This window comes from Magnolia sinica, chromosome 3 (assembly GCF_029962835.1).
Source record: "Magnolia sinica isolate HGM2019 chromosome 3, MsV1, whole genome shotgun sequence".
NCBI classification, from domain to species: Eukaryota; Viridiplantae; Streptophyta; class Magnoliopsida; order Magnoliales; family Magnoliaceae; genus Magnolia; species Magnolia sinica.
The window spans coordinates 29,536,177-29,562,918 of NC_080575.1; the positions used below are offsets into that span (position 1 = coordinate 29,536,177).

General features: G+C 37.6%; 1 protein-coding gene across 2 annotated transcripts in view; it reads left to right on the top strand.

Moving 5' to 3' along the window:
• Positions 1–10,375: 10,375 nt before the first annotated feature.
• LOC131239757 (molybdopterin biosynthesis protein CNX1) overlaps positions 10,376–26,742 on the top strand; it is a 33,836-nt gene continuing 17,469 nt past the window's right edge. Inside the window, exons 1-8 of one of the 2 annotated variants that reach the window (XM_058237612.1) lie at positions 10,376–10,735; positions 11,861–11,987; positions 13,538–13,552; positions 13,624–13,754; positions 18,444–18,545; positions 18,633–18,716; positions 19,646–19,873; positions 20,189–20,373. In XM_058237612.1, the coding sequence (XP_058093595.1) occupies positions 10,556–10,735; positions 11,861–11,987; positions 13,538–13,552; positions 13,624–13,754; positions 18,444–18,545; positions 18,633–18,716; positions 19,646–19,873; positions 20,189–20,373 (1,052 nt within the window). In that variant the 5' untranslated portion in view covers positions 10,376–10,555. The remainder of the gene's footprint in view (positions 10,736–11,860; positions 11,988–13,537; positions 13,553–13,623; positions 13,755–18,443; positions 18,546–18,632; positions 18,717–19,645; positions 19,874–20,188; positions 20,374–26,742) is intronic. The other variant, XM_058237613.1, reaches the window with a different exon arrangement.

Below are 26,742 nucleotides of genomic sequence, written 5' to 3' on the forward strand. Positions count from 1 at the left end.
AAGCACCATACACCACGGGTGTAGTTTGGTTGAGTAAGTTTGGACGGGCGTGATAAGGTTGTTGGCTTAAAGGTGATGCATGCAGGAAAAAGCTCAAAATTTAAAGTGGGACCAATCCTGCAGAAAGGGATTGGCTACTCCCCTGCCACTAGCCAATGGCTGGTGGTCGGTGCTCTGTGAGCCCCACAACGATATATATGTTTCATCCATGCCTTCCATCTATTTTTCTAGATCATTTTATGGTATGAGACCAAATATGAGTTATATCCTACTCTCAGGTCGACCACATCATAGGAAATAGCGTTCAATGAAGGTCGATCATTAAAAGCTTTTTGGGGGGCCATAAAAGTTTTGAAACAAGTTGATCTCTGTTTTTTACCTTCATCTGGGTCTGTATGACCTAATCAATAGATTTGATGTCAAATAAACAGTACACTGGGCCTTAGGAGGATTTAAATGGTGGATATCCAATTACTATTGTTTTCCTATGGTGTGATCCACATGAGATTTATATCCCTCTCATTTTTAGGAAATAGTCCTAAAATGTCTTTAAAAGTGGATGAACAGAATGGATGAAACACATACATCATGATGGGGCCCACGGATAACCGACCACCAACCAGGGGCTGGTGTCAGGGGAGTAGCCAATCCGTTTCCCAATCCTGCATGCCACAATTTGAGAATTTTACAACTGTACGACCCATTTATGGCCCATTTACATTTGTAAGCCCACTTCTTTTTACCTCTCAAGAATAAGCCCCATATGTACGGATGGCTTCCCAAAGGTCGAAAATGCCCCTCCTATATCAATTTCACTTCATTCTCTCCTTTACGCCCAAATACACGTCCAGACTTACCTGTATCATCCCTATTTCTTAAATTCATCTATTTTCTTCACTAAATCTCCATAAAATCTCCATCATACTATCACGTTACATCTTCCATGTTGCATTCTACTCAAGCCTAAGTGCATTCTTTTTCTGAGAGGATGTCAATACATTGATAGACGTGAAATCTCGAAGACCTTTCTCCAAAGAACATGTTTCACATCAACGCACTCTTCTTCTTTTTCTCGAACATGGATTTCATTGAGTGTCAAGGAGTGATTGGAGTTTGCGGTCAATTACCTTGAAGTTTAAATTCTCGGTAAATTCTTAAGTGTTTACCTAGAGGTTTGTGGTCAATTTTCAGTGGTTAATTTCATACATTGCTAAAGTGAATTTTACGTGGCTATCCAATAAACTCGAAGAAGTTCGTAGTCAATTTGACAAAGTTTTGCGGTCAATTTCACTATGTTCTTGGTCAATATACTCAATTGATCGATCAACTTCATGCACTACTTGGTCAATTTCACATATTTTACCAGTCAAATTGTAGTGCATTTTTGTAATATGACTATGAATTTGTAGTGCTTTTTTTTTTTTTAATACAACTGTGAATGTTATATATTGAATGCATTTGTTGCTTTCTTTGAAATTGTGAATTTCTTACCACTACGATTCAAAATTCCAATAAGACATTCATTCCATGGTCAATTCTATGCATTTCACGGTCAATTCACTTCATTTCACGGTCAATTCTATGCATTTCACGGTCAATTCACTTCATCTCACGGTCAATTCCATGCATTTTACGGTTAATTCCATGCGAATGCCCTTCATTTCATGGTCAATTCAATTCATTTCACGGTTAATCCCCTTCACTTCACAGTCAATTCCATGCATTTCACGGTCAATTTCATACATTTCATGGTCATTTCTGGCAGTTCCCCTTCACTTCACGGTCAATTCCATGCATTTTACTGTCAATTCTCTTCATTTCACAGTCAATTTCATGCATTTCATGGTCATTTTCGGCAATTCCCCTTCACTTCACGGTCAATTCCATGCATTTCATGGTCAATTCCTTTCACTTCACGGTCATTTCAATGCATTTCACGATCATTTCCCTTCACTTCATGGACAATTCCATGCATTTCAAGGTCAATTCCCTTCACAAAAAAATTCATGGACTTGAATATGTGGCCCCACTATAATGTATATGATATATCCACACCATCCATCTATTTTATTATAACATTTTGAGGCATCAAACCAAAAATTAGGCTGATCCAACACTCAAATTGCTCACACGAAAGGAAACAATGACCTTAATTCTTATACCGTTGAAAGTTATTTCCTTAACTGGGCCCGCATTTAGTTGTTTTCATCATCTAACCTGTTCATAGGGTCACATAGACATAGACAAGGGGAAAACACAAATATTAGCTATATGCAAAACTTTTAAAGGCCCCAAAATGTTTTTAATGGTAGGTGTTCGATTCCCGCTGTTTCCAATGCTGTGGTCCACTTGAGCTTTGGATCTATCCCATTTTTTTGCTCATGCCTTAAATTCAGCTAGCATAACAAATGAGCGGTGTGGATACGTCACATACATCATGGTGGGCCCCATATTGATTTTGTAAATTTCTCGATTTAAGTGTTAAAAAAGTAAGTTGTCACATCTACATTGGGAAAGATGTGGTAATTACCTAGGTGAATGATTGTTACCTAGTTACATAGTAATTACAATTGAGATAGACACACACTCACTTTGCACTCATTTTCAATCACTTCAGGACCGAGAAGTGAGTGAAATTTAATGCGAAGTGAGTGAACTTGCCCTAGAAGTGAGTGAAATTGACTGCGAAGCAAGGAAAAATCATCGCGAACTGAATGACATATTTGAGAACTTTGAAAATGTGACCGTTAAGTCGATCATATTTGAGATAGTACAATGGTGCATTTCATACTACTCGGTCAAATCCACCTTATATTATTGTGTTTGTTTTCAGAAAATGGCTTCGGTAGTGATCATATCCTCATATGGTGGGCAGTTAGCGAAAATAATCGATACATGTACAAGGGTGGTTACTCCAAGCCTTCAGTGGTGGGAGTTGACACTACATATGAACAGCTTGTATCGAAAATGCACCGAGTTGCGAAGACTAGACTTGAGCATTACGATATAAGGTTGAAAGTACTGTTCCCTTACATAAACAAATCAACCCCTCCAGCTATAATTGAAGACGATGAAGAAATGAGAATGTTCTTGGCAGTAGAGCTGAAGCATCCGGATGACTACATCCCTCTATTCATCAAGAGAATGCAGCGTGTTAATGAGGCAGTACTCGAAGACCCAGTGGCTTACAGTACGTTCGAAAATGATGCCCAAACTGTTGTAAGTTTGAGTGAGGAACATGGATGGAAATATAAAGACATGACATCACCTTCACAGGTTCCTTTAAGCAACACTCCAATACCCGAGCCGGCTCAGACATCAAACCTCATGACAAGTCAAGTGAGGGCGTCGGCTGACGTGAATCTCAGAAGTGAATATACGGCATCACCTTCATTTACAAGAGTAGACTTGCCCTCAACATTTAACGCCAAAAACATAAGTGGAAGCGACATTCCATTGCCCGAACAGGCTCAAACATCAGACTTCATCATCAGGCTTCCCATTGTGCCTTTCGAGGATGCTGGTTACACCAATGTAGACTTGTCACTGTATTCATATCCACTTGATGACCCGATTGATATAGTCGTTGGCCAAACGTTTAATGATAAGAGCAAGTGTAAGTATGTTTTGAGCCAATATGCAATTTGCAATAACTTTCAATAAAAGGTCTTATATTCCACATCCAAGAAATTCACTGTGGTGTGTATGGAAGATAAGTGTGAATGGAGGGTACATGCATTTAGGGTGAATGATACGGGGATATTTAAGATTAAGACTTACAGGTCCATACATACATGTGGAATGTTATGGATGAAGAACGATCATCGGCAAACAAGCAGTAAGCTGGCCAGTGAACTGATTGTCAATCGCATTGAGCAGTGCCCGGGTTTAAGGCTAAAGGACATTATATTCATAATGCAAAAGAAGTATAATATTCTTATTAACTATAAGAAGGCATGGAATGCTAAGGAGATTGCAATCGATCGCATAATGGGGTCTTATGAAGACTCTTACAAAAAACTCCCGATGTACTTGCATGAGTTGAGGATGGCGAACATGGGGACAATGACTGCCCTGCTTGTGAATAAACAGACGATGAGATTCGAGAGATGTTTTGTTGTGCTTGGACAGTGTGTCAGAAGTTTTCAAACATCTCTACGGAGGGTCTTTGCCGTTGATGGGACACATCTAAAAGGTAAGTATAAGGGTGTTCTAATCGTTGCTACTACTTTGGATGGCGCCAATTATATCTTTCTAGTTGCTTTTGGTATCGGAGAATCAGAAAATAGCAACAGTTGGAACTAGTTCCTTACATACCTCAGTGATTCATTAGGAGATCTACTTGGTCTTGTGATCATATTAAACAGGCATAAAGGTCTAATGAAAGAAATTCCCCAGGTCTTTCAAGCAGCAATCCATGGCTACTGCACGTACCATATATACCGAAACTTGGTAGACACGTTCAAAGACAAGTTGTTAGAAATCTACTACTGGCAAGCCGTAAAGACTTGTAAGAGGGCTGAGTTCGAAAAATCAATGTATGATATCGAACATGTCAGCCCCCCGGTACATGCATGGCTGAGAGAAATGGGGTATGAAAAGTGGGCATCTTCCCACTTCCCAGGAAAAAGATTCAATTTGGTCACTACAAATATAGCTGAGTGTGTTAATGCTCTGTTTAAAGAAGCACGAGAATATCCTGTTACTATGCTGATAGAGATGGTCAGAATAAAAATTTAAGAGATATTCTATCAGAGAAAAGAATCAACATCATTATTCGTTGGACCCTTGACACCGTGGGCCGAAAAACAATTAAAGGATCTCATACCGAAGGCACAAGATGTTCAATGTCACACAATTTCTCAGGATGAATACTATATTGTGGGAGACTATAATGATATTGTCAAGCTCAATGAACTTTCATGTACATGTCGCGAGTTTGAAGTAAAAGGATACCCTTGTTTTCATGTTCTTTCAGCATGTATAAACTATAATCTTCCTCATTATTCGTATTGCTCCCCATTGTACACGGGTAAGAATTACCAGATCACGTATAAAGATTCTGTGTACCCAGTACGGGATAAGAGTCAATGGAAAATTTCTTTGGGATTCAAGGAGTATTGTTCGAGTATCAAGCCCCCACTATAGACGAGGTCAGCTGGAAGACCGAAGAAGGCACGGATCCTTTCCCGTGGAGAGGAACGAATAACAAAAATATGCTAACATTGCAAACAAAGAGGGCATAATCGTCAGATTTGCAAATTTTCAATACCTCCGGAATAATGTCTGTTGTAGTGCATTTTTTGTAATACGACTGTGAATATTATACATTTTTTGTAATACAACTGTGAATGTTATACATTTTTTGTAATACGACTATGAATGTTATACATTTCTTGTAATACATATGTTGTTTTCTTTGAAATTGTAAATTTCTTACCACAACGATTCAAATTTCCAATAAGACATTCACTTCGCGGTTAATTCCATGCATTTCACGGTCAATTCCCTTCACTTCACAGTCATTTCCATGCATTTCATGGTTAATTTTGATGATTTCGCTTCACTTCACGGTCAATTCCATGCACTTCACGGTGAATTCCATGCATTTCACGGTCAATTCCATGCATTTCACGGTCTATTCCCTTCACTTCATAGTCATTTCCATGCATTTCATGGTCAACTCCCTTCACTTCACGGTGAAGTCCATTTTGAAAAATTTTACACAGTTCCCTTGTATCTTGAATACAAAATTGCCTATATATCTCTCAATAAGTGAGTGAAAAATGGCTCTTACAAACCTAAATGATGGAATGTGTAATAAAAATGAGAATGAGATCTGCCTAAATATATTTAATCTAGTGTTATTCTTCTCTAACCCACTCTTCACACCATCAAACCACCATGTCAAAGAACATCTGCATGAGATGGTGAGGGCCGACTCGCCCAATCCCTTCTACAAGAGTTTGTCATTTGCAAGGATGAATTGAAAATTATATCAACGATAACATTCAATATTTAACGAAACATAATGTGAAAGTTGACTTATTGTGGTGAAAATTCATAAAGTATGGTGTGAGTCTGTTAAGTCGGCGGTCAGTTTTTGGCGAATTTCAAATGGAAGTACAAGACTTATTAGTGAATTTTCACAAGTTTTGGGCCTGTTTCACTCGCTTTGGGCATGTTTCACTCATTTATCAGTCAATTTCATGTAGTTTGTTGGTAAATTTATACCAAGGTCGTCGGTGAAAAACAAGTCAATATTAAGCAGTCATCGGTCATTTTGACGAATTCCATATCAAACGGTTGACTCATAGGTGACATTCAACAAGTCGACGGCCAATTTCACTAAGTTATGGGTTAATTTTCAGAGCTATATGTTGCATTTTGGCCGAGAACGTCGTAAAATTGACCGTGAGTGGAGGGGATTGACTGTGAAGTGAAGGAAATTGTCCGTGAAATGAGTGGAATTGAACGTGACGTGAAGGGGATTGTCTATGAAATGCATGGAATTGACCGTGAAGTGAAGGGGAATCACCGGAATTGACCGTGAAGTGAAGGGGAATCATCGAAATTGACCGTGAAATGCATGAAATTGACCATGAAGTGAAGGGGAATGGCTGGCAATGACCGTGAAATGATTGGAAATGACCTTGAAGTGAAGGGAATTGACCATGAAATGCATAGAAATGACTGTGAAGTGAAGGGGAATGGCTGGAAATGACCCTGAAATGCATGGAAATGACTGTGAAGTGAAGGGAATTGACCGTGAAATGCATGGAATTGATCTAGTGTTAGTTTTCAAGCACTCTTCACACATGAAACCACCATGTCATGAACATCCGCATGAGATGGTGAAGCGGCAATCCTGTCGAAGAGTTTGTCATTGAAAGTGACTATGAATTGAAGAATTGAGTGATAATGCATGAACATTCAATATTTAACGTGAAACGATAATGTGAAAGTTGATTATTGTGGTGAAAATTCATGGAAAGTTGACCATGAAGTGAGATTTTGGCGAATCAAATGGACCGTGACAATGACTTATTAGTGAATTTTCACAAGTTTTGAACATATTTCACTCATTTATCAGTCAACTTCATAAATTTGTTCATGTAGTTGATGGTAAATTTATACCAAGGTGTAGGTAAATGATCAGTCAAATATTGAACATCGAGTCAAGTTAAGGGAATTCCATGTGAAATGCATGGATTGACTCATAAGTGACATTCGAACAAGTGACCGCAATTTACTAATGTTATGGGTTAATTGTTCGAGTGATATGTTAATTTTGGCGAGAACGTTGTAAAATTCGATCTGAATGAGTGGAAATGACCGTGAAGTGAAGGAAATTGTCCGTGAAATGACCGTGAAATGAAACGGAATAGCCGGAATTGTCATGAAATGCATGGAATTGACCGTGAAGTGAAGGGGAATGCACGGAAATGACCGTGAAGTGAAGGGAATCATCGGAATCGTGAAATGCATGAAATTGACCTGAAGTGAAGGGGAATCGATGACCGTGAAATGCATTGGAAATGACCTTGAAGTGAAGGGAATTGACCATGAAATGCATAGAAATGACTGTGAAGTGAAGGGGAATGGCCGAAAATGACCCTGAAATGCATGGAAATGACTGTGAAGTGAAGGGAATTGACCGTGAAATGCATGGAAATTGACCGTGAAGTTAAGCGGAATTGCCCCATGAAATGCATGGACATGGCCAGTGAAGTGAAGCGAATTGAGCCGTGAAATGCATGAAATGACCTATGAAGTGAAGGGAATTGACCGTGAAATGCATGGGATTGCCCATAAAGTGAAGGGAAATGACCGTGAAGTGAAGCGGAATCATCGGAATTGACTATGAAATGTATGGAATTGACCATGAAGTGAAGGGAAATGACCGTGAAATGCATGGAATAGTCCGCGAAGTGAAGGGAATTGACCGTGAAATGCATGGAAATGACTGTGAAGTGAAGGGAATTGACCGTAAAATGCATGGAAATGATCGTTAAATGATTGAAAATGACTGTGAAGTGAAGGGAATTGACCGTGAAATGCATGGAAATGACCATAAAGTGAAGCGAATTGACCGTGAAATGCATGGAAATGACCGTGAAGTGAAGGGGATTGGTTGTAAATTACTGTTAAATGATTGGAAATGACCATGAAGTGAAGGGAATTGACCGTGAAATGCATGGAAATGACTGTGAATTGAAGCGAATTGATCGTGAAATGCATGAAATTGACCGTGAAGTGAAGGGGAATGGCCGAAAATGACCGTGTAGTGAAGGCATTTGATCGTTAAATGCATGGAAATGACCGTGAAGTGAAGGGGATTGATCGTGAAATGCATGGAATTGACCGTGAGGTGAAGGGGAATGGCTGAAAATGACCGTGAAGTGAAGGGATTTGACCGTGAAATGCATGGAAATGACCGTGAAGTGAAGCGAAATGACCGTGAAATGCATGGAAATGACCGTTAAGTGAAGCGAATTGACCGTGAAATGCATGGAAATGACCGTGAAGTGAAGCGAATTGACCGTGAAATGCATGGAAATGACCGTGAAGTGAAGGAAATTGACCGTGAAATGCATGGAAATGACTGTGAAGTGAAGGGAAATGACCGTGAAATGCATGGAATTGACCGTGAAATGCATGGAAATGACCGTGAAGTGAAGCGAATTGACCGTGAAATGCATGGAAATGACCGTGAAGTGAAGCGAATTGACCGTGAAATGCATGGAAATGACCGTGAAGTGAAGGGGAATGCCGGAAATGACCGTTAAATGATTGGAAATGACCGTGAAGTGAAGGGAATTGACTGTGAAATGCATGGAAATTGTCATGGAGTGAAGCAAATTGACCGTGAAATGCATGAAATTGATCGTGAAGTGAAGGGGAATGGCCAAAGACTCAGTTCACGATGATTTTAGCTCAGTTCACGATCATTTTAGCTCAGTTTACGGTCATTTTTGCTCGGTTCACAGTCATTTTAGCTCAGTTCACGGCCCTCATCAATAACTCAGTGGCTCATCGGTTTGTTAACTTAGTCGGTGCTCGGTCTCTTTCACGGTCTTCGTTTAGTTTCACATCTCATTTCATTTTTTGTTTAAAAAACTCTCAATGTGGGCCATTTGAGTCCTGATTTTGCTCATTTATCAGGACATGCCATACCATTCAGTATTTTTTTAAAATTAAAATAGATTGGGGACCGTAGGCATATATAGTATAATATACAGTGGGGTCCACACAAAGAAAACTCAATATTTTTTAAAAATAAAAATGGATTGTGGACCGTGTGCATATATAGTATAATATACAGTGAGGTCCACAAAATAAAAGCAGAGATTTGAATATACCTGCCATTCGAAGCTTCTTAGCTTAGGGGATTATTTTTCATCCTATCTTGGGCTCAAAAAAGTCGAAAAGGACTTGTGTGGGGTGTGTATTCTTGATCAGATAAAGGGAAAAGAAGAAAGCGATAAAAGGAAGGTTTTACTGCTAGGGTGGATAACTAAAGAGGAAGAGAAGTAACCAAAAAATGATAATTTAAGGCTACGATGAAGAATCAGGGAGAGGAAAGAAGAAAAAACCGGAGTTTCTTTAGGTGGAGAAGCGGCTGGTAGCCTGAATAAGGTGCGTTTGATATTGGAGGGGCATTTTCGGCCTTTGGGAAGCCGTACGTACGCATCGGGCTTATTCTTGAGAGGTAGAAAGAAGTGTGCACACAAATGTAAATGGCCATAGGTCGTACAGTGGTAAATTTCTCATATCTCCATCAGCAATGCAGCACCCCATAGATGAGAGAAATTTACCACTATACGACCTATTTATGGCCCATTTACACGTTGAAACCCACCTCATTTTACCTTACCAAAATAAGCCCTAGCTATACGGATTTTATGGTACAATTCTAAAATGAGGTATATACAAATCTCAAACGGACCACATTAAAGGAAACAGTGTTGAATGAGCGTCGACCATTAAAAACCTTTTTGGCGCCATAAAAGTTTTGAATCGGGATGATCTTTGTTTTTTTCCCTTCATCTGGTCCTGTGTTACCTAATCAAGATATTGGATGTCAAATAAACAGTACAGTGGGCTTTAGGAGGATTTTAATGGTGGATATCCAATCACTATTGTTTTCCTATGGTGTGTTGTACCTGAGATTTATATCCATCTCAGTTTTGGAATAAAGCCCTGAAATGATATTTAAAAGTAGATAAAAAGAGTGGATGAAACAAATACATCATGGTGGGGCCCACAGAGCACCAACCATCAGCCACTGGGATGATGGCAGGGTAGCGAATCCGTTTCCCACATCCTCACCTTGAATCAAAGCTGCTCTTTTTTCAAATAGGTAATGAAATATGAACCGTTGATCTGAAAACGGCCGACAAGGACATCAGCACCAGCCACCACTATAGAATAACGCCTTGGAATCCAGGTACCTCTGCCAACCGAAGATTCCGAAGAAAGGAAAAGCTGCTCATATTCCTCCTATCCTCTATTCATCCCAGCCTTTTTCAACGAAGAAAAGCCGTGGATAGAAATGGCGGGAGCTGATGCTAGCGCCGCCATGGTCTCCGTCGACGACGCACTCCAGAAGGTCCTGACGGCCTGCCGACGCCTCCACCCGGTTTCCGTACAGCTCGAGGATGCCGTCGGAATGGTGCTGGCCGAGGACGTCCTCGCTCGGGATCCTTTACCTCCTTATCGAGCATCCATCAAGGTAGGTAGCCCCTTCCCTCCCACCTCATCGTACACGTGGCAAACATGTTCCTTCTCCTGGACCGTTGATTCGCTGGGCCACCATGTCCTGCAGGAATAGTCCTTCGAGTCCTAACATGGTTGGAGTCTTTATGTCACTCGCATTTCTTGTCTTCTTATTTGGCAATGTGGAATTTGAATCCTGAGAATTTCATTGTCGGTCGTGTTTGGCAACCTGGAATTGGTATTTTCAAGTCAGTTTTTTAGGAATAGTAAAAAAGTGGAATTGAATTCTGACCAAAATTCCGGATTGCCAAACGTGAAGATTGGATTCCAAGAGGGAAAATTCCAGGTTTCCAAACAAGCCAGCTTTTAGGTGTTGGATATGGTTAGGAGTGTGTCTGCACTACTTGCGGGTAGTTTGAGTTTTGCTTGGAAACCTGAACTAGATTATATGATTTTTGTCAAAGAAAGAAATGATTTTCTTTGAATTTTTCCTGCCATGGGATTTTTCTTCCAGAGGCAGTGCGACTCCATCCTCTTGTATTTGTCTTTCTGTTTTTCATTTTTGTAATTCAAATCTGGTACGCAGAATTCGGTATGTGAAATTAGTTTCCATCTCTTTGATTCTGTTTCCATTACATAGGCAGTTTGCCTGCAGTTCAATGGCTGGAAAACGGAAATGGTTAGAGAATTGTTCCTGCTCTGTAGCCACCTATTGGAGCTAGTTGATAATTGGTACTTAGCAACCGTGCACTATACATGTACGTGTCCAAACCATTCAAATGGTGGGCCACATTGTAAATGGGTCATAGTACAAAAATTAAAGTGAATTGTTCTACTAGTGGCCATTAGGTCGATGGTTAAAATGAAAATAATCCATGGTCAAAATTCGATGAACTAATGTCCACTAATTGGAGGTTACAGTCATCCGATTGATCCAGTTTCGGGCCTATTTTTCTATCTAAAGGCCACGCCCCCGATTTGGACAGTCTGATTTGAGTTAATGTATGCTATGATTATCTTTGTACATATGGATCATCACACTCAATCAATGTGTCATGGTTTATCTCATTTATCTATGTGCTTTTGTTATGTAGTCGACAATGCAATGTACATCTGTCGGACTTAAGATGATATTTTGCAGGATGGTTATGCTGTAGTTGCTTCGGATGGTCCTGGTGAATATTCTGTAATTACTGAATCAAGAGCTGGAAATGATGGAGTTGGTGTCACGGTTACTCCTGGAACTGTTGCATATGTGACCACTGGAGGCAAGTCTATTTTGATGGATCTCTCCTTCCCTCCGTCCCTCTGTCCTGCCCTCTTTCTCTCACTGCACATGTTCATGTTAGATCATAGACTAGAATTGTACTGTTTTGACCATCGTAACACTTCAATTGGTGGCATCCAATGGACACTGAAAGAACAAATCAGCAGTGTCTTGCATTCAGTGAGAAAATCCTAAAATTTTGATGGTTACAATAGTCTTATCAAGGCAATTTTTGGTTGGTGGCCATTATTGTCAGCTGCAGGATGCATGGTTCATTTCATGGTGCATTTTCTACGTGTATAGTACATGATATGAAGGCATAAAAGTTCCACGACTTTGGTGGTACTGGATCACATGTGTAATGAATTTTGCTAGCAAGGTGTGTGCTGGATTGATTCAACCTGTTGAGATATTGTAATTCTTTTGGTAATGGTATTCAAAACTGGCTACGTTATCACTATAATGGCCGTTACATAATGGTGATGGTGGTGCCCATTATACGATATGGGGCCATAATGGGGGACATGGGCGTGATATATTTTTCCTTAAGAAAAAGGACTGTTACATGGATGTCACAGCTGTTACGGCCCATATTGTGACAGCGATAAGGCTGGCCATTACAATCACTGTTACCGTTATTGAATACCTTATTTGGTCTTCAAACTCAAGAAATTAGAGTTCGTGGCTAATTTTGTAAAGGTCTTCTTATATTCACCAACCATTTCTTTCTTTTGTGTTTGCATTGTTATTCATATAATTTTGCTGTAAAAACTTCTACTTGGTTTCATCGTCATCTTCTTGTTTCACAACATTTTCTTTTCTTTTCTTATGCAAAGCAAGTGGACTTGAAGGTTGTCTTACTATGTTAACATGGGCTGAAACCTTTTCTTGGAACGAGCTTTACTTTCTTCCTGTCGTGTTATCTCCTTGTATTCTCTACCACTTTCTTTACTTTTCTAAGCTAAATGAGGTGATGGTCAATGCTTAATGATAATGAAACTCAGAATTTCAAAATTATCCTCTGGTTCCCCACCTCCAATAAACGATCTTGGACCTTGTCATTGACCTGGCTGCCTGTTGTGTACTGAAATATCATAGGAAAAGGTTTACTGCCGATTGTTCCTTGATTTCTGTTGCTGTTCTCTGTTTCCTTCCATGTTGAGCCCATGCACAAGACGTATGAGTGCTCCGGTTTATTGTTTGAGCTATTCCATCCTCTCTTTATAGATTGGATTGCTTGAGCTACCTGTATCAGTTGTGTAGACAATTGACTTAATTCTTCTTGAAGCCCCAACTTTGGAACCATCTTAAGAAAAATCTATTTGCACAAAGAAACACTAGTCTGCTACAAATGAGTAATGAATGGGCCTCTCTATGGAAGAACATTTTTTCAAGCACAATGAAAGCTAGCAACAAAAGGAAAATAGATGCTAGGCCACGTAAAAAACCCATGCAATGTGCATCATCTGATGCCTATGTATGTGTAAACTGGGAAAGCTCTTTGCACTTGAAGAAAATTTGTTTGACATTATATTGTTTTTTCTTCCTCAGGACCGATACCTGAAGGTGCCGATGCTGCTGTGCAAGTTGAACATGTTGAACATTCGTTTGACATTATATTGTTTTTTCTTCCTCAGGACCGATACCTGAAGGTGCTGATGCTGTTGTGCAAGTTGAAGATGTTGAACAAGAAAAAGAGACCTTAGATGGATTAAAGCGGGTCAAAATATTGGTGGGAGCCAGTCAAGGCCTTGATATTCGTCCAGTGGTATACATACTGATAGGATTGAATGTTTATTTTTACTTTAACTAAAAAGGAACTGTTGCTCGTTATTATGATATGATGATCTTTTGTAGCCCCCTTGTAGAAAAATGATATGGCATAGTGTTGTCAAAAACCTACGGTTTTCGATTAACTATTTACGATTTTAGTTGAATCTTAAGCAAAATGATTTGAATCACACCTTTGAATCCCTTTTGTATATGAATCCTACGATTTTACGATTTGAATCCTACGATTTATGATTCAAATTATATTTTTTCTCTTTTATTGTAAGCTTCACTTGGCTTTCATTTATGTTTTTAAATTGGTGGGGCTTTAAGAATCATTTAAGAAAAAAAACCCTTAAAAAATGTTTAGAAAAGGTAAATTATTTTATTTTGTTCTTTATAAGAGGTTAAATGATATGTATTCTCTTAAACATTAAACCATAGAGATTTTTTTAGTGATTTCTTACTTCTTTATTGGTCAAAATTCCAAATTAATGTATGGCTTATCTAGAATGTTTTTATGGATGGTTATATGTATTGTGAAATGATGATTAGAAATCAAATTATATTTTTTTGGTCGATTATATAATCAAATGCCGCTTTTCCAATGTGATTCTACGTTCAACAAAGGTTACAAGAACATAAATTATTAAAGGATCCTTGTATGTTTTCTAAGGAAAATTTCTTAAAAGACAGAAAAAGGGAAAGACAAGAATAATTCAAAACTATCATAACATGGTATTACTTGGTGCATATTGATGGCAAAAGGATGATTGTTGAGTTTTTTATTTTCCTTCTAATATATATATATATATATATATATAAAAGAAAATAAAAAAATCTTACGATTTACGTTACGATTTGCGATTTGATATGATTCAACACCAATTACGATTTGCGATAAGATAATGATTTTGACAACATTGATTTGGCATACTGGGATTTGCACTTTATTGAACTATTCCAATATGCAACCTTAATTCATGTTTTCTGCACATAGTTTATTGTTATTCATATGTTAAATTATTAGGGATCTTCATTATGGTTGAACTCTGCTTGATTATAGACATTCAACCTTTGATATCTTTAGTGTCCTCTAGGAAGTGTCAAGTCGCATACCCTTCATTTTTCATGTTCATGGAATTTTGTGAATACATATTCATGTCATGCATTTATTCATTTATTTATGCATTGTAGACTTGTAGTAGTTTCTTCATGCATATTTCAAAATTCGAAACTTCAACTATCCGATTTTAGCATAATTAGGGGGACCAATATATGAATATTTCTCTTTGATTCATTGAGGATTAGGTTTTTTTTTTTTTTTTTTCTTCTTGAATTATAAAATATGATCTGTTGATAAAATAATAATTTTTGGATGAGTTGACTTGCAACTAACCTACTTGGCTAGTGTTTTTGATTTTTGGCTTAAAACTCTTCAGAAAAAAGGCAAATGAGAAAAGTAATAAAAACCATATAAATAAGAAAATAATAATGAAAACTCTATGAAAGTTCCTTTCATTATCTTTTCTTTCTTTTCATTCATCCTGTAAAGGAAAATGAAAGTAATATGGAAAAAGAGAACATCCAATGAACGAAGAAAATTAGGAAAGAAGAAAACGTATAAGAAAAACTGTGCTATTTTGGTCCTGGTACATTGTAAGATATCATGACAAATAAATGTACTCCAGCACTATGGTGCTTCATCTCCCATAGTGCGGTGAGCCAAGAGGATTTTGAGTTGCCAGGAACTGCTGTTGGTGAAGAGAGATGAAGGGCCAAATGAGGAGCATAAGGTAGGGCTTACGGGGGAAGAACAGAGCGATAAAGGAAGGTGATGGTTCTAGGGCGTCATTTTAGGGGCTACATTGTCGTAAATATTATTGTTTTTCATTGAGATGAGTACATTTGTATTATATGCAAATTGATACTTAGGGCTTGTTTGGGAGCTTGTAAATGGAGGTAAATGGGTAATGGAATTGGTGGTAAATGAATTGGGAGTAAATGGCTTACTCAGTTGCGTTTGGATGGGAGTAAATGAAATGCATTTGAAATCCAATTATCTTGTTTGGATGGGAGTAAATGAGAGGAATTGAAATGCATTGGAATTTTTTAATATATTCATAAGAACATATGTGATATTCTAAATCAACTTTAATATCCCAAATTAGTGTACATATGTGATATTTAATAGAATGATTATAATAAGCCCATAGAAATATATACTTTAGCCAAAAAAGAGGAAAATTTGAACCTCGGGTGGGCCACAACCATAAGGATTACAAACAAGCAACTTGCCAACGTTTTTTAACCATCCATTTAGATGGCCAACCTATGGATAGTTTGGATCATTCTATTGGTGTGATTTTAGTAATGTTGCCTATAATTGGATTGTTTTGGAGTATTATCAGCGTGCCACGCGTATGGTGGACATGTACGCAATGACACTTTTGTCTACTCATGCGACTCTCCAAGGAGCTCAAAAAGGCATTTCACCCCATTACTTCCAAATCCTCTCTCGTAGAGAGGATTTCATTTGCAAGCTTATTTACTCCCATTTTATTTCATTTCATTTCCATGCATTTACTCCCATCCAAACACACTTCAAATGTCATTTACCTCAATTTACTCCCAATTCCCCCCAATTTACCTCATTTACTCCCATCCAAACTTAAAGGATAAGGATGTACCACTATATACAGAGCTATACAAGATACACAAAGATATAAGACAATCCTATGTATGATTATGCTAATCTACTAACAACCCCCTCAAACTCAAGGTGATTGAAAGAAAAACTTGAGTTTGAAAGGCGTGGAGAACATCTATTCAGAAAAAAAAATAAAAAATCCACAACTATGAAATCTAAGCAGCAACGAGTAGCATGAGGCAAGTAGGTGGGTTTGCAATTATCATCTTCAAGCCTATGGTGCACCACAAGACAACTGAATAGACGTGTAGTGAACTCTCGATGCCTTATGGGATGTGAACCATTGGCACTTCCAATGATGGGCGAATGTTCTAGTGGCACTTCAGGTGGCTGGGATTACAGCTATTGCTCATTTGGTGGATACACACTTCCAGTGGCTCTAAAATGCATTTGAGGATAGGTTTGATTACAAGGGTGGATGAAATTAGAGATGGTTCGACTTTAAGCTATTTTGTGGAATATGCCTAGTTATCTATTGTTTTGGGAATTCCAAAAAGCTTTAGATGTTTCTATGAGTTGTGTATGTAAACTTTTATGTTATGGTTATTATGAATATCTTGTAAGAGAACATTAGTTTTTCTTAAAAAAGTTTGTAGAAAATAGCACAAGTTTCTCATTTACTTTATTTTTATGTTTTGGGTAGTCACAGCAATTTATTAAGAAGCTTGCCAAAAACTGAGAAAAGAATAGAGAGCAGCACAAAAAAGCAAAAAGAGAAAGGAGGATTATCAGTCCTATCTGCCTTTACATAATCAGACCAACCTATAGCAAGACCCATAACAACCCATAGCTGCTTTTATTATTATTGTAATTTGGTAGATGTTTAGGGTTTGATCATGTAGGCAATGGCATTCTTCTAAATTGTAGATTATTACTGTAGTAGATTTAGGACTCTAGAATCATCTTAGATATTATAGAAATCTCCTTGACAGTCTTAAATTGTAGTGGTGTATGTGTGTAGGAGGATTCTAGAATTCTTGTAGGTATACTAGAAATTTCATATATAGACTTGAGAATTCTGCCACTCTCATGTGATTGTTCTAATCATGCAACACAAGTCCCTTTTTTTATTTTTATTTTTTTATTTTTAAAATTTTAAATTTCCCTCTTTTCTGTTTTTCTTTGCCTCTCTTTCTCATCATATTTACATTATTAAGCTCCGTCTTCTAAGGTATTAGAGTGGGTTATCCTAGTCATGTCTACATCAACACTAAAACTCTAAAATTACACCTATAACCCCAAAGCAAAGGAAATACGAAAAGCAAATAACCCTCTATTAGTTATTGCAACTTGTATTTGGAATCCTGTTTCCAAATCAATGTAAAATGGTATGCGACTAATTTGAGTGTTGCCATGGGGTGTTTGCGTGCTGGGGTCACACAAACACTTGTTTGTGTTATGTCATGCCTGATATTTACTTTTGGTGCATTTGCTGTTGTGACTGCAAGTACCCATGTTAGTATTATCATTATTTTTATGGGAGTCAGTTTTGAACATTGGAGTTTTTGCATATCATCCATTAGCATTTTGAGGAGGGAATGGTGCATGTAGCTGCATTTGCACTTGTGCGTGTTCATTTATGTTTTGCAGCATGCACATTAGCAGGAAAATATGCATGCCTGCGTGTTATTATTGGCACCTATGGGTGCCCAGTTGTGCCTGCAAGGTGGTGTGCTTTCATGTTGCTGATTGCCCATGTCTGCGTCATATTCACACTGACATGCACATGGTGAATTATAAATCAGAGACATCACAAGAGTTCACCTTATTGGTAGATTATGTTTTCACAACTCCCAAGTTAGTATTCACTTGTTCAAATCTTTTATTTGATTTCATTTTCCTTTATAGTAAACATTTTAAAAGATTCCATTGTGAGACACATAAGCATCTCTCTTCAATAAGCTAGAGAAAATTGTCATGGGCATATAATAATGGCAGTGATAAGTCCCAATTGGATCCTTTTTATCAACTGCTCAGGGATGTGACATCGAGAAAGGCGCCACTGTAATGAAGTCAGGCGAACTAGTGGGCATTTCTGAAATTGGCCTACTTGCATCCGTGGGAGTGATGATGGTGAAGGTAATGTGAATTCTTTCATGAAATGCTCCATATTGATGTGAGATATGGATCAATTATTAGAAATATTACGAGATTTGCTACATGCAGGTGTACCCCAGGCCGATGGTTGCAGTCCTTTCTACAGGGGATGAGCTCGTAGAGCCAACAACTCAGAATCTAAGCCGTGGACAGGTAGTGCAAAATTTGAATTCAGCTAAGTTGTTAGACTAGCTGCAACTTTGAGTTTGGTGTAAATCTGGAGTTCTAATAAAAGTTAAACCCAATGTTCTAAATAGCAAATTGCGTGTAGAGTAGTGTTTGCTCCTCTAAAGCGTGAGATGTAAGCTACATGGCATTTAGCATGAGCTATATGCTACTTCTAAATTTTCAATTAAGATTCCACTTTGCTGGACCAAATATTATGAATTTCCATGATATTTTGCACCAAGCTAGACTAACTAATAATGAAATTTCATGACATCTGGTGCAACCAAGCACAACTTAAAATAATAAGAAAAATTAAGGCAAAGATTAACTAAGATAAAGACAGAGCAACAGATCTGGTTTAATACTGTTACTTTTGTTATTTTACTAAAATTGCTGAAAACATTAACTAATTTTTATTGAAAATAGAAAAATGTAATAAATAATTGAAAACATTAATTATTTTTGTAGTAGTGAAAAATAACTTGTAGTGTAAGCTACATAGCATGTAGTGTATAGGCTATGTAAATTAGCATGTAGCTAACTAAATCTATTTTCAAGAGCTATGTAGCATTAGGGCTAAGCTACTCTTATGTAGTGTAAGCTTCATGCTACATTGCTGCAAAACGTAAGTTATTTAAACACTGGTTAAACCATAGTAGTTAAAAATAAAATAAAATCATTGAATCTACTTTTCAAAAGGGAGCCCTATTTATAATCGAGTGATAAATACACCTTCCTTTCTACTTTTGGTCATGCAGTAATAGTACAAGTATGACCATTGTATAATCGAAAGTAAAAAGGATGGGCGTATTTGTCACTTACATTGGTGCTGATAACAATAATGGGCTATTTTGGGGTTATTTAGGCCTGTATCTCTTATCAAAGATGAAGGAAATTTTTATTTTCATTTGCAGATCCGAGATTCCAACCGTGCCATGGTGCTAGCTGCTGCTGTACAGCAGCAATGTAAAATAGTTGATCTGGGTATTGCTCATGATAATGAAGAAGAACTTGAGAAGGTCCTGGACAGAGCCATTTCTGCTGGAGTTGATGTACTCATAACTTCTGGAGGTGTTTCGATGGGGGATAGGGATTTTGTCAAGCCTTTGCTAGAGAGAAGAGGGACCATCCATTTCAACAGGGTAATGCTGATAGATCATTTATGTTTTTCCTGTTTCCCCTGAAAATTTAATCATTTGGTTTTGTATATCTCAATCAAGGTACGCAAAAACGGTTACTTGTGGGTAATCCCTCATTGCAAGGATCACTTGGATATGGTAAGGGGTGAGGGCCCCACTTATTTGTATTCACATGAGCCTCATAAAATTTAACTTTTATTTAATGGACAATTATTAACTTGTTGATTGTCAATCTCATCAACTAAATCTTGATTGGCTATCCCATGGATGCAGTTCTTTTTCCTTACATACTGTTCCGCCCTGTTGATTTCTCTTCAGATTCTCATGAAACCTGGAAAGCCGTTGACATTTGCAGAGATTAAATCAACAGATGAAAAAGCAGCCAAGAATATCCTTGCATTTGGTTTGCCTGGAAATCCTGTGAGCTGTTTGGTCTGTTTCCATGTTTTTGCTGTCCCTGCCATTCGCCGTCTTGCCGGTTGGGAAAATCCTCATCTCCAGAGGTTGTGAAAATTACCCACATATAATAAGTGTTGGTTTTCTCTTTATTTGAATTTATATACTTATTTCATTGCCCATTCTTCAGTTTCTTAAGCCAAGGATTTACAATAATTTTATGCTTTATTTTGCTTTTCGATTATGTTATTTTTCCAATTTGCTTCATAGGCACTTTTGGAAGGATTAGCTTCATATATTTCCTAATGATTCTAGTTTATTAGTAATTGCAGTGAAGGAAATGCAAAGCATTGACGCCTCGTCTTGACTAGCTTGAGCTCACGAATATCTGATACTAACACATTGTTCTTGCCAATAACTTGCCATTTCTTTCATACTTTGTTGATTCACAATCTTTGCATAACATGATCAAGCTTTACGACTAGGGCTATTAATGGGTACCTGGACCGACAAGTACCTGATGGACCTGACCTGATTTTAACAGGTCCATCTCCCATTTATTGGAACTGTAAAGAATTTGGGTTGGGTTTGGGTCTCACCTTTTGGATCCAGTTTAAAATAGGGTCTAGTTGGGCTCGGTTCAGGTCCATGTGATGGACCCAGTTAAGTCAGGTCTGGGTAGTTAGTTTTAGTAGTAAAATCACACACACACACACATATTGATTATTCTAGCAAAAGAAACGAGGTTTTGTAAACCACACGTGTATGAAGTCTGTTTACACACCATGCACATGTCATAATGCCACTTGTGCCTACGATCTAATCCATCCAACAGGTGGGCCCAACCATGTAAATCCTCTTATTTGTCCCCAATCCAACTTGAAACCTAGATTTGAAGACCCAATGGGTACTTGACGGGTATCCAAACCAGATGGGATTTGGGTCCGGGTCTCCACGATCTCGAACCAGACATGACAAGACCCTATCCTAGACCTGACCCAAACCTGACCCATTGAACCCCATTTACAAAATGGGAATCTAGCTCATTTTGTTCAGTAGACATGAATGATTCATAGAACTTCATTTTGGATAATCATGGATTATGAAACTTTTGCCAGTTTTGGTCATTCGCAAAGGCATAGATATCTAAACAATTCCCTTCCTTGCATTATTAGGTTGATTTTTCTTTTGGCTGTTAAAATTGGTTATTTCTAGTATGTGGTTTAGCTATCACCCCATGTCTCGTATGAACTAGCTGGAAATTGGAAAATACATTTTTTTATTTAGTTGTTTCCTTTTTTATCTGTTGGCCATTAGGGCCTTCTAGCATGGCTCAAAATATTTCTTCAGGATGATGTTAAGGAATCAATGACAATAAATGCATATTTGATACCAAGTCTCTACCAGATTAGAGCTTCTAGGTGCAAAAGCTGCTGAAATCTTGATTGATTGAGATGTAAAACTACAGTACCCAAGGCCCTTTATAGTGCTAAGAGCCATAATATCGCTTTCTTTAAGGAATTGGTGTAGCCCAAATCGATATAATGATTTCATTATAATAGCCAACACAAAGTTACGAAAAAAAAAAAAAAAAACCCAATAAAGTATGGAGCTTGTATTCTCAGTACTCTCATGTCAAGTAAACCGGTGTTTTAAATAGCTACGCAATGTAGCATGTTGCTTACGCTACATAGCGTAGCTTAGCCTAAACGCTACATAGCTCATGAAAATAACTTAAGTTGTGTAGCCTACACAACATGATTAATTTGCATACGCTACACGCTACATAGACTACACTACACGCAACATAGCTCACATTGGAAGTTATTTTTCACTAGAACATTAAATCAATAATGTTTTTAATGATTTGTTACATTTTTCTATTTCAATGAAAATTCATTAGGGGCCGTTTGGATGGAAGTAAATGGGGGGAATTGAGAGTGAATGGTATTTAAGGTGTGTTTGGATGGAAGTAAATGCATGGAAATGAAATGAAATGGGAGTAAATGGGCATGTAAATGAAATCCTCTCTATGAGAGAGGATTTGGAAGTAAATGGGGTGAAATGCCTTTTTGAGCTCCCTTGGAGAGTTGTATGAGTAAATGAAGGTGGTGCTAGGCAAATGTCCACCATACACATGGCATGTTAATGATACTCTGAAACAATTCAATTACCAGCTACAATAAAAGAAAATGATGAAGATCAGATTGAGATGGTTCAATGATGTCCAATGTAGATAGGAGGTAGCCTAGTAAGGAGGGGAACATTTATTAAGTTTGGAGGGACTGAAAAGAGGATGAGATCAATGTTTGAAGTATTGGTATTGCTACAAGTTTCGCTGGCCGGGGCTACGGAAACAATATCGATGTTACTGATAATATCACTGATAACTGGAAATGCAGGGAAACATAGGGAAAACGGTGGGATTTTCAGTGAAACTTCAAGAGATGCTAAAATACACATATTTGCATATTTATGAATAAAAAAATTGCAAAAAGAATGTATGCACAATAAGTTTCCATTTAATGGGGGGCCTAAAAGCATGTGCGGTCGTAAGAAACAGTCTATCCAACCTTCCATACAAACATCCATCGATATTGTAAAATATCGACAACTCACAATATTTTGCTAAGAAATCATCAACAACTAGAAAGGAAATGGAAGATTGTGGTCTCGATATTGCACGTGCTGCAATAACGATAATATCGAGAGATTATCAATATTATTAGCGACAAATCGAACATTGAATACAACCATGCCCATAATAAAATTGAAATAGATTTTTTTTAATAAACTTTTTTTTTTTTTTTTTTTTTGTGATATCTCTATGTTGGCAATATTATTGAAATATTGCTGATACACTTGTGATACAAGTGTCACCTAGAATATACACAGTCGAAAATATTGGCGACATCGATACATTGGTGGTATAGGCAACACCTGGAATTTACACAATTGAAAATATTGGTGATATCAACATGTTGGCGATACTTAATGATACGTTGCTTATACCTAGAATTTTTACACTATCCGTGTAATCGGTATTGCTACCAATGTTATTGGTATCGCCAAGCTGGAGATAACAATAATATCGGAGATAATTCGAACGATGGATGAGATGAAGACCTAAGAGGACTTGGATTGTAATGGAGAAGAAATACGACAGCTTGTTCACATGTAGAGGAAGGGGGCTAGATACGTTTGATTGGCACAAGAGGGTTTGTAAAGATGGCCCTAGTTGGGACCATGGTTACCCAAGTCCTTGCATTTGAGCCTGAATTGCAAAATAGTTTTGAGTGACTAATTCGAAGTTCAAATCGCTTGGATTTGATGATATTCATCAAGTCAAATCTTCGTAGTTTGATTCACAAATTGGGCATGGTGGATGGTTCTACAACTCCAAGGGCCATTGAATCAAATCTTCTTAGTTCGATACACAAATCAGGCGTGGTGGATGGTTCAACAACTCCATGGGCTGATGATGGAGTTCAAAATGGCGGATCTGCAACTCAGTGGTGGATGTGTTTCTTGTCTTCTTCTGCTTGGAAGAGAAGAAAAAGAGGAAGAAGAGTTAATTGATAGTTTGGCAGCATCTGATGGTTGATGCAGGTGGACTTACAAACTGCAGGTGTGCCAAAAGCCAAACTCCAATTGAAACATTCAAATTGTATGGTCCACTATAGAGGGTTCATGACCTGAAAATCAGATTGGTTGATGATCCAATCCTCTGATTTATGGTCACCTGTTTAATGAATTAGGATTGTTGTCTATTCTTCAGTCCAATCGTCCACTAAATGTTCACAAATATGATAATTGTGTTATTTTACTTAGTCAAATTTTTGTTTAATGATACATCTAAATTGGAATTCACAATTTGGGTGGTTCAATGTGAGCTATTTTTATTCAACATGCAGAATATTGAAGTGCCCATGTATCAGACTTCATTTTGTTTGGGGATTCACGGATCAGACGGAGAACTCGAACTTTGCTAAGCACACGTGTGTACAGCAGAGCCCATCTACATTCCACCACATATGCCAAAGTGTCACTTGTGTGGCATTTCACTCCATTCGTTAGATGGGTCCCACTATGAAAATGCATTTGAACAAAAATAGGGCTGGTAGACTAATCAGTGGAGCTAGAGGCTACAAAACAAATGAATGGCTAAAAATGTTTAGCCAAGTTTTTCGAAGGCATCCTTTTGTTTCTTACATTTACAGGTGGACTGGGCTTGATTTTGGAGCAATGGCATTCACAATGTGGTACTGGTATCCACTTGGACTGCTTGGATGTCACACGTGTGCCATGTTAGCACGTGGTGTGTCATGAAGATGGACTCGCACGTGTGCTAACTAAGCAAACCCTGGGAACTGAATACTTGAATTACATGTGTAATTGCCATTTAATTTTGAAAATAGTGATGACTCATCTACTTACCTGGCACTCATACATAGCTATACTGACCATCCAAATTGTGGGGCAAATTGTGGATGAGCATATCCCTAAAATTACATTATACTAACCGTCAAATTAATGGACATCGAATATTTGGCTAACAGTAAAATAGTGAATTATCCGAATTGGATCGAATTATGTTGAACTAAAGCATTGTACTAGTCCACTGAACTATACAAATCTGAACAGCAAATCTAGCAAAATGAATCTACCCCTTTGAACTTATGAATTTTGAAAATTATCGCACTATGAACCACAAAATCGAACTTAGTCAAACTGTGATTTAGGTATGGTCGGGACAAGCTTTGATAATGATGATGATGATAATTTGAGCTTTAAACCTTACATATGCTCTTTATGCACACGTAATTTAATATTATAGGTTATTTATGTTTTTTGTTGCCAACAACTAGCGACATACAAAAAGGAAATAAAGCAGTTTGATTCTAATCTTGGTACATGTAGAAGGCTTTTGAGTTTTTGTAGAAAACTTACCAGTACAAAATAAATACAAAAGCATAGTTTCATAATCTTCCAAAGTAAAAACTGCATAGGCATAGTTTAGTAAATCATCATCGTCGTCGTCGTTGTCATCGTCGTCGTCATAGTTGTGTCGTAGCTATTTGGGGTTAGCTTCATGAATCCAGTTTTGCCTACAATTCCTATGTAAATCCATATATCCGGTACATGTAAACAGTGTTCGAAGTGACGGTGTTGCTACAAGTTTTGTTGGCTGGGGATATGGAAACAATATCGATATCGGCGATAATATCGCTGATAACTAGAAATGTGGGGAAACATGGGGAAAACGGTGGAATTTTTTAGTGAAACTTCAGGAGAGGCTAAAATACACATTTGTATATTTAGGAATACAAAAATTGCAAAAAGAACGCATACGTAATAAGTTTCCATATAATGGAGGCCTAAAAGCATGCGCGGTTGTAAGAAATTAGTCTAACCATCCCATTTATCCATCCAACCATCCCTTCTATCCATCTTATCATCAATCCAACAATCGAATCTTCCATCAAAACATCCATTGATATTTTAAAATATCGACAATATACAATATTTTGCTAAGAAATCGTCATTAACTAGTAAGGAAATGAAAGACTGGTCTCAATATTGCCCATGTTGTAGTAATAATAATATCGCGATATTATCAATATTATTGTCGACAATTTGAATGCCGCATACAAAGATGTGTTGATAAAAAAAATTGAAATGGAATTTTTAATAACATTGCACATTGATACATTAGTGATATTATTGAAATATTGCCTATACACTAGCAAAACAAGCGACACCTAGAATTGCCATAGTTCAAGATATTGATGATATCAATACATTGGCAATATAAACGACACCTGGAATTTACATAGTTGAAAATATTGGCGATATGTTGGCAATATTGATACATTAGTGATATTAGCCCAAAAAAAAGGAAGCAATACTTAGCGATACATCGCCAATACCTGGAATTTTTGATAGTACCAGTATTATCTGTATCGCTACCAATGTTATCAATATTGCCGAGCTGGAGATATGGATAATATCGGGAATACTTCGAACAGTGCTTGTAAAAGCCTTCATGTTCTTTCTTACCACCTCTATCCAAGCCATTGGTTGTTCCTTGATTACTTACCGAGGTGGTCTTTGATTTTCTTAAGATATGGCGGTGCCATTTCAATTATCTCTCCTTTCATTTTATCTGTGAACTACTCTAAGAATGTTTCGAATGATCTAATTCTTATTTCTATCACTCCTAGTTTTCTAGATCTCTCTCTCTCTCTCTCTCTCTCTCTTGTTCACACCCCAAGTATAGGGTTGCGATGTAGTAATAATCTCGGTAAGACCGAGGTTGAATCCATAGGGACTGAACCTTGTACATAATCTGAAAATAACCAGAACTAGAACTAGACAAAGATGTAATTTAAACCAGAGGAATTTAAGAGAATAATGATGAATTATTAAACTAAAACTAGTCAAATTCAAAGGTGGGAAAACTAGGGTTTCCAAGG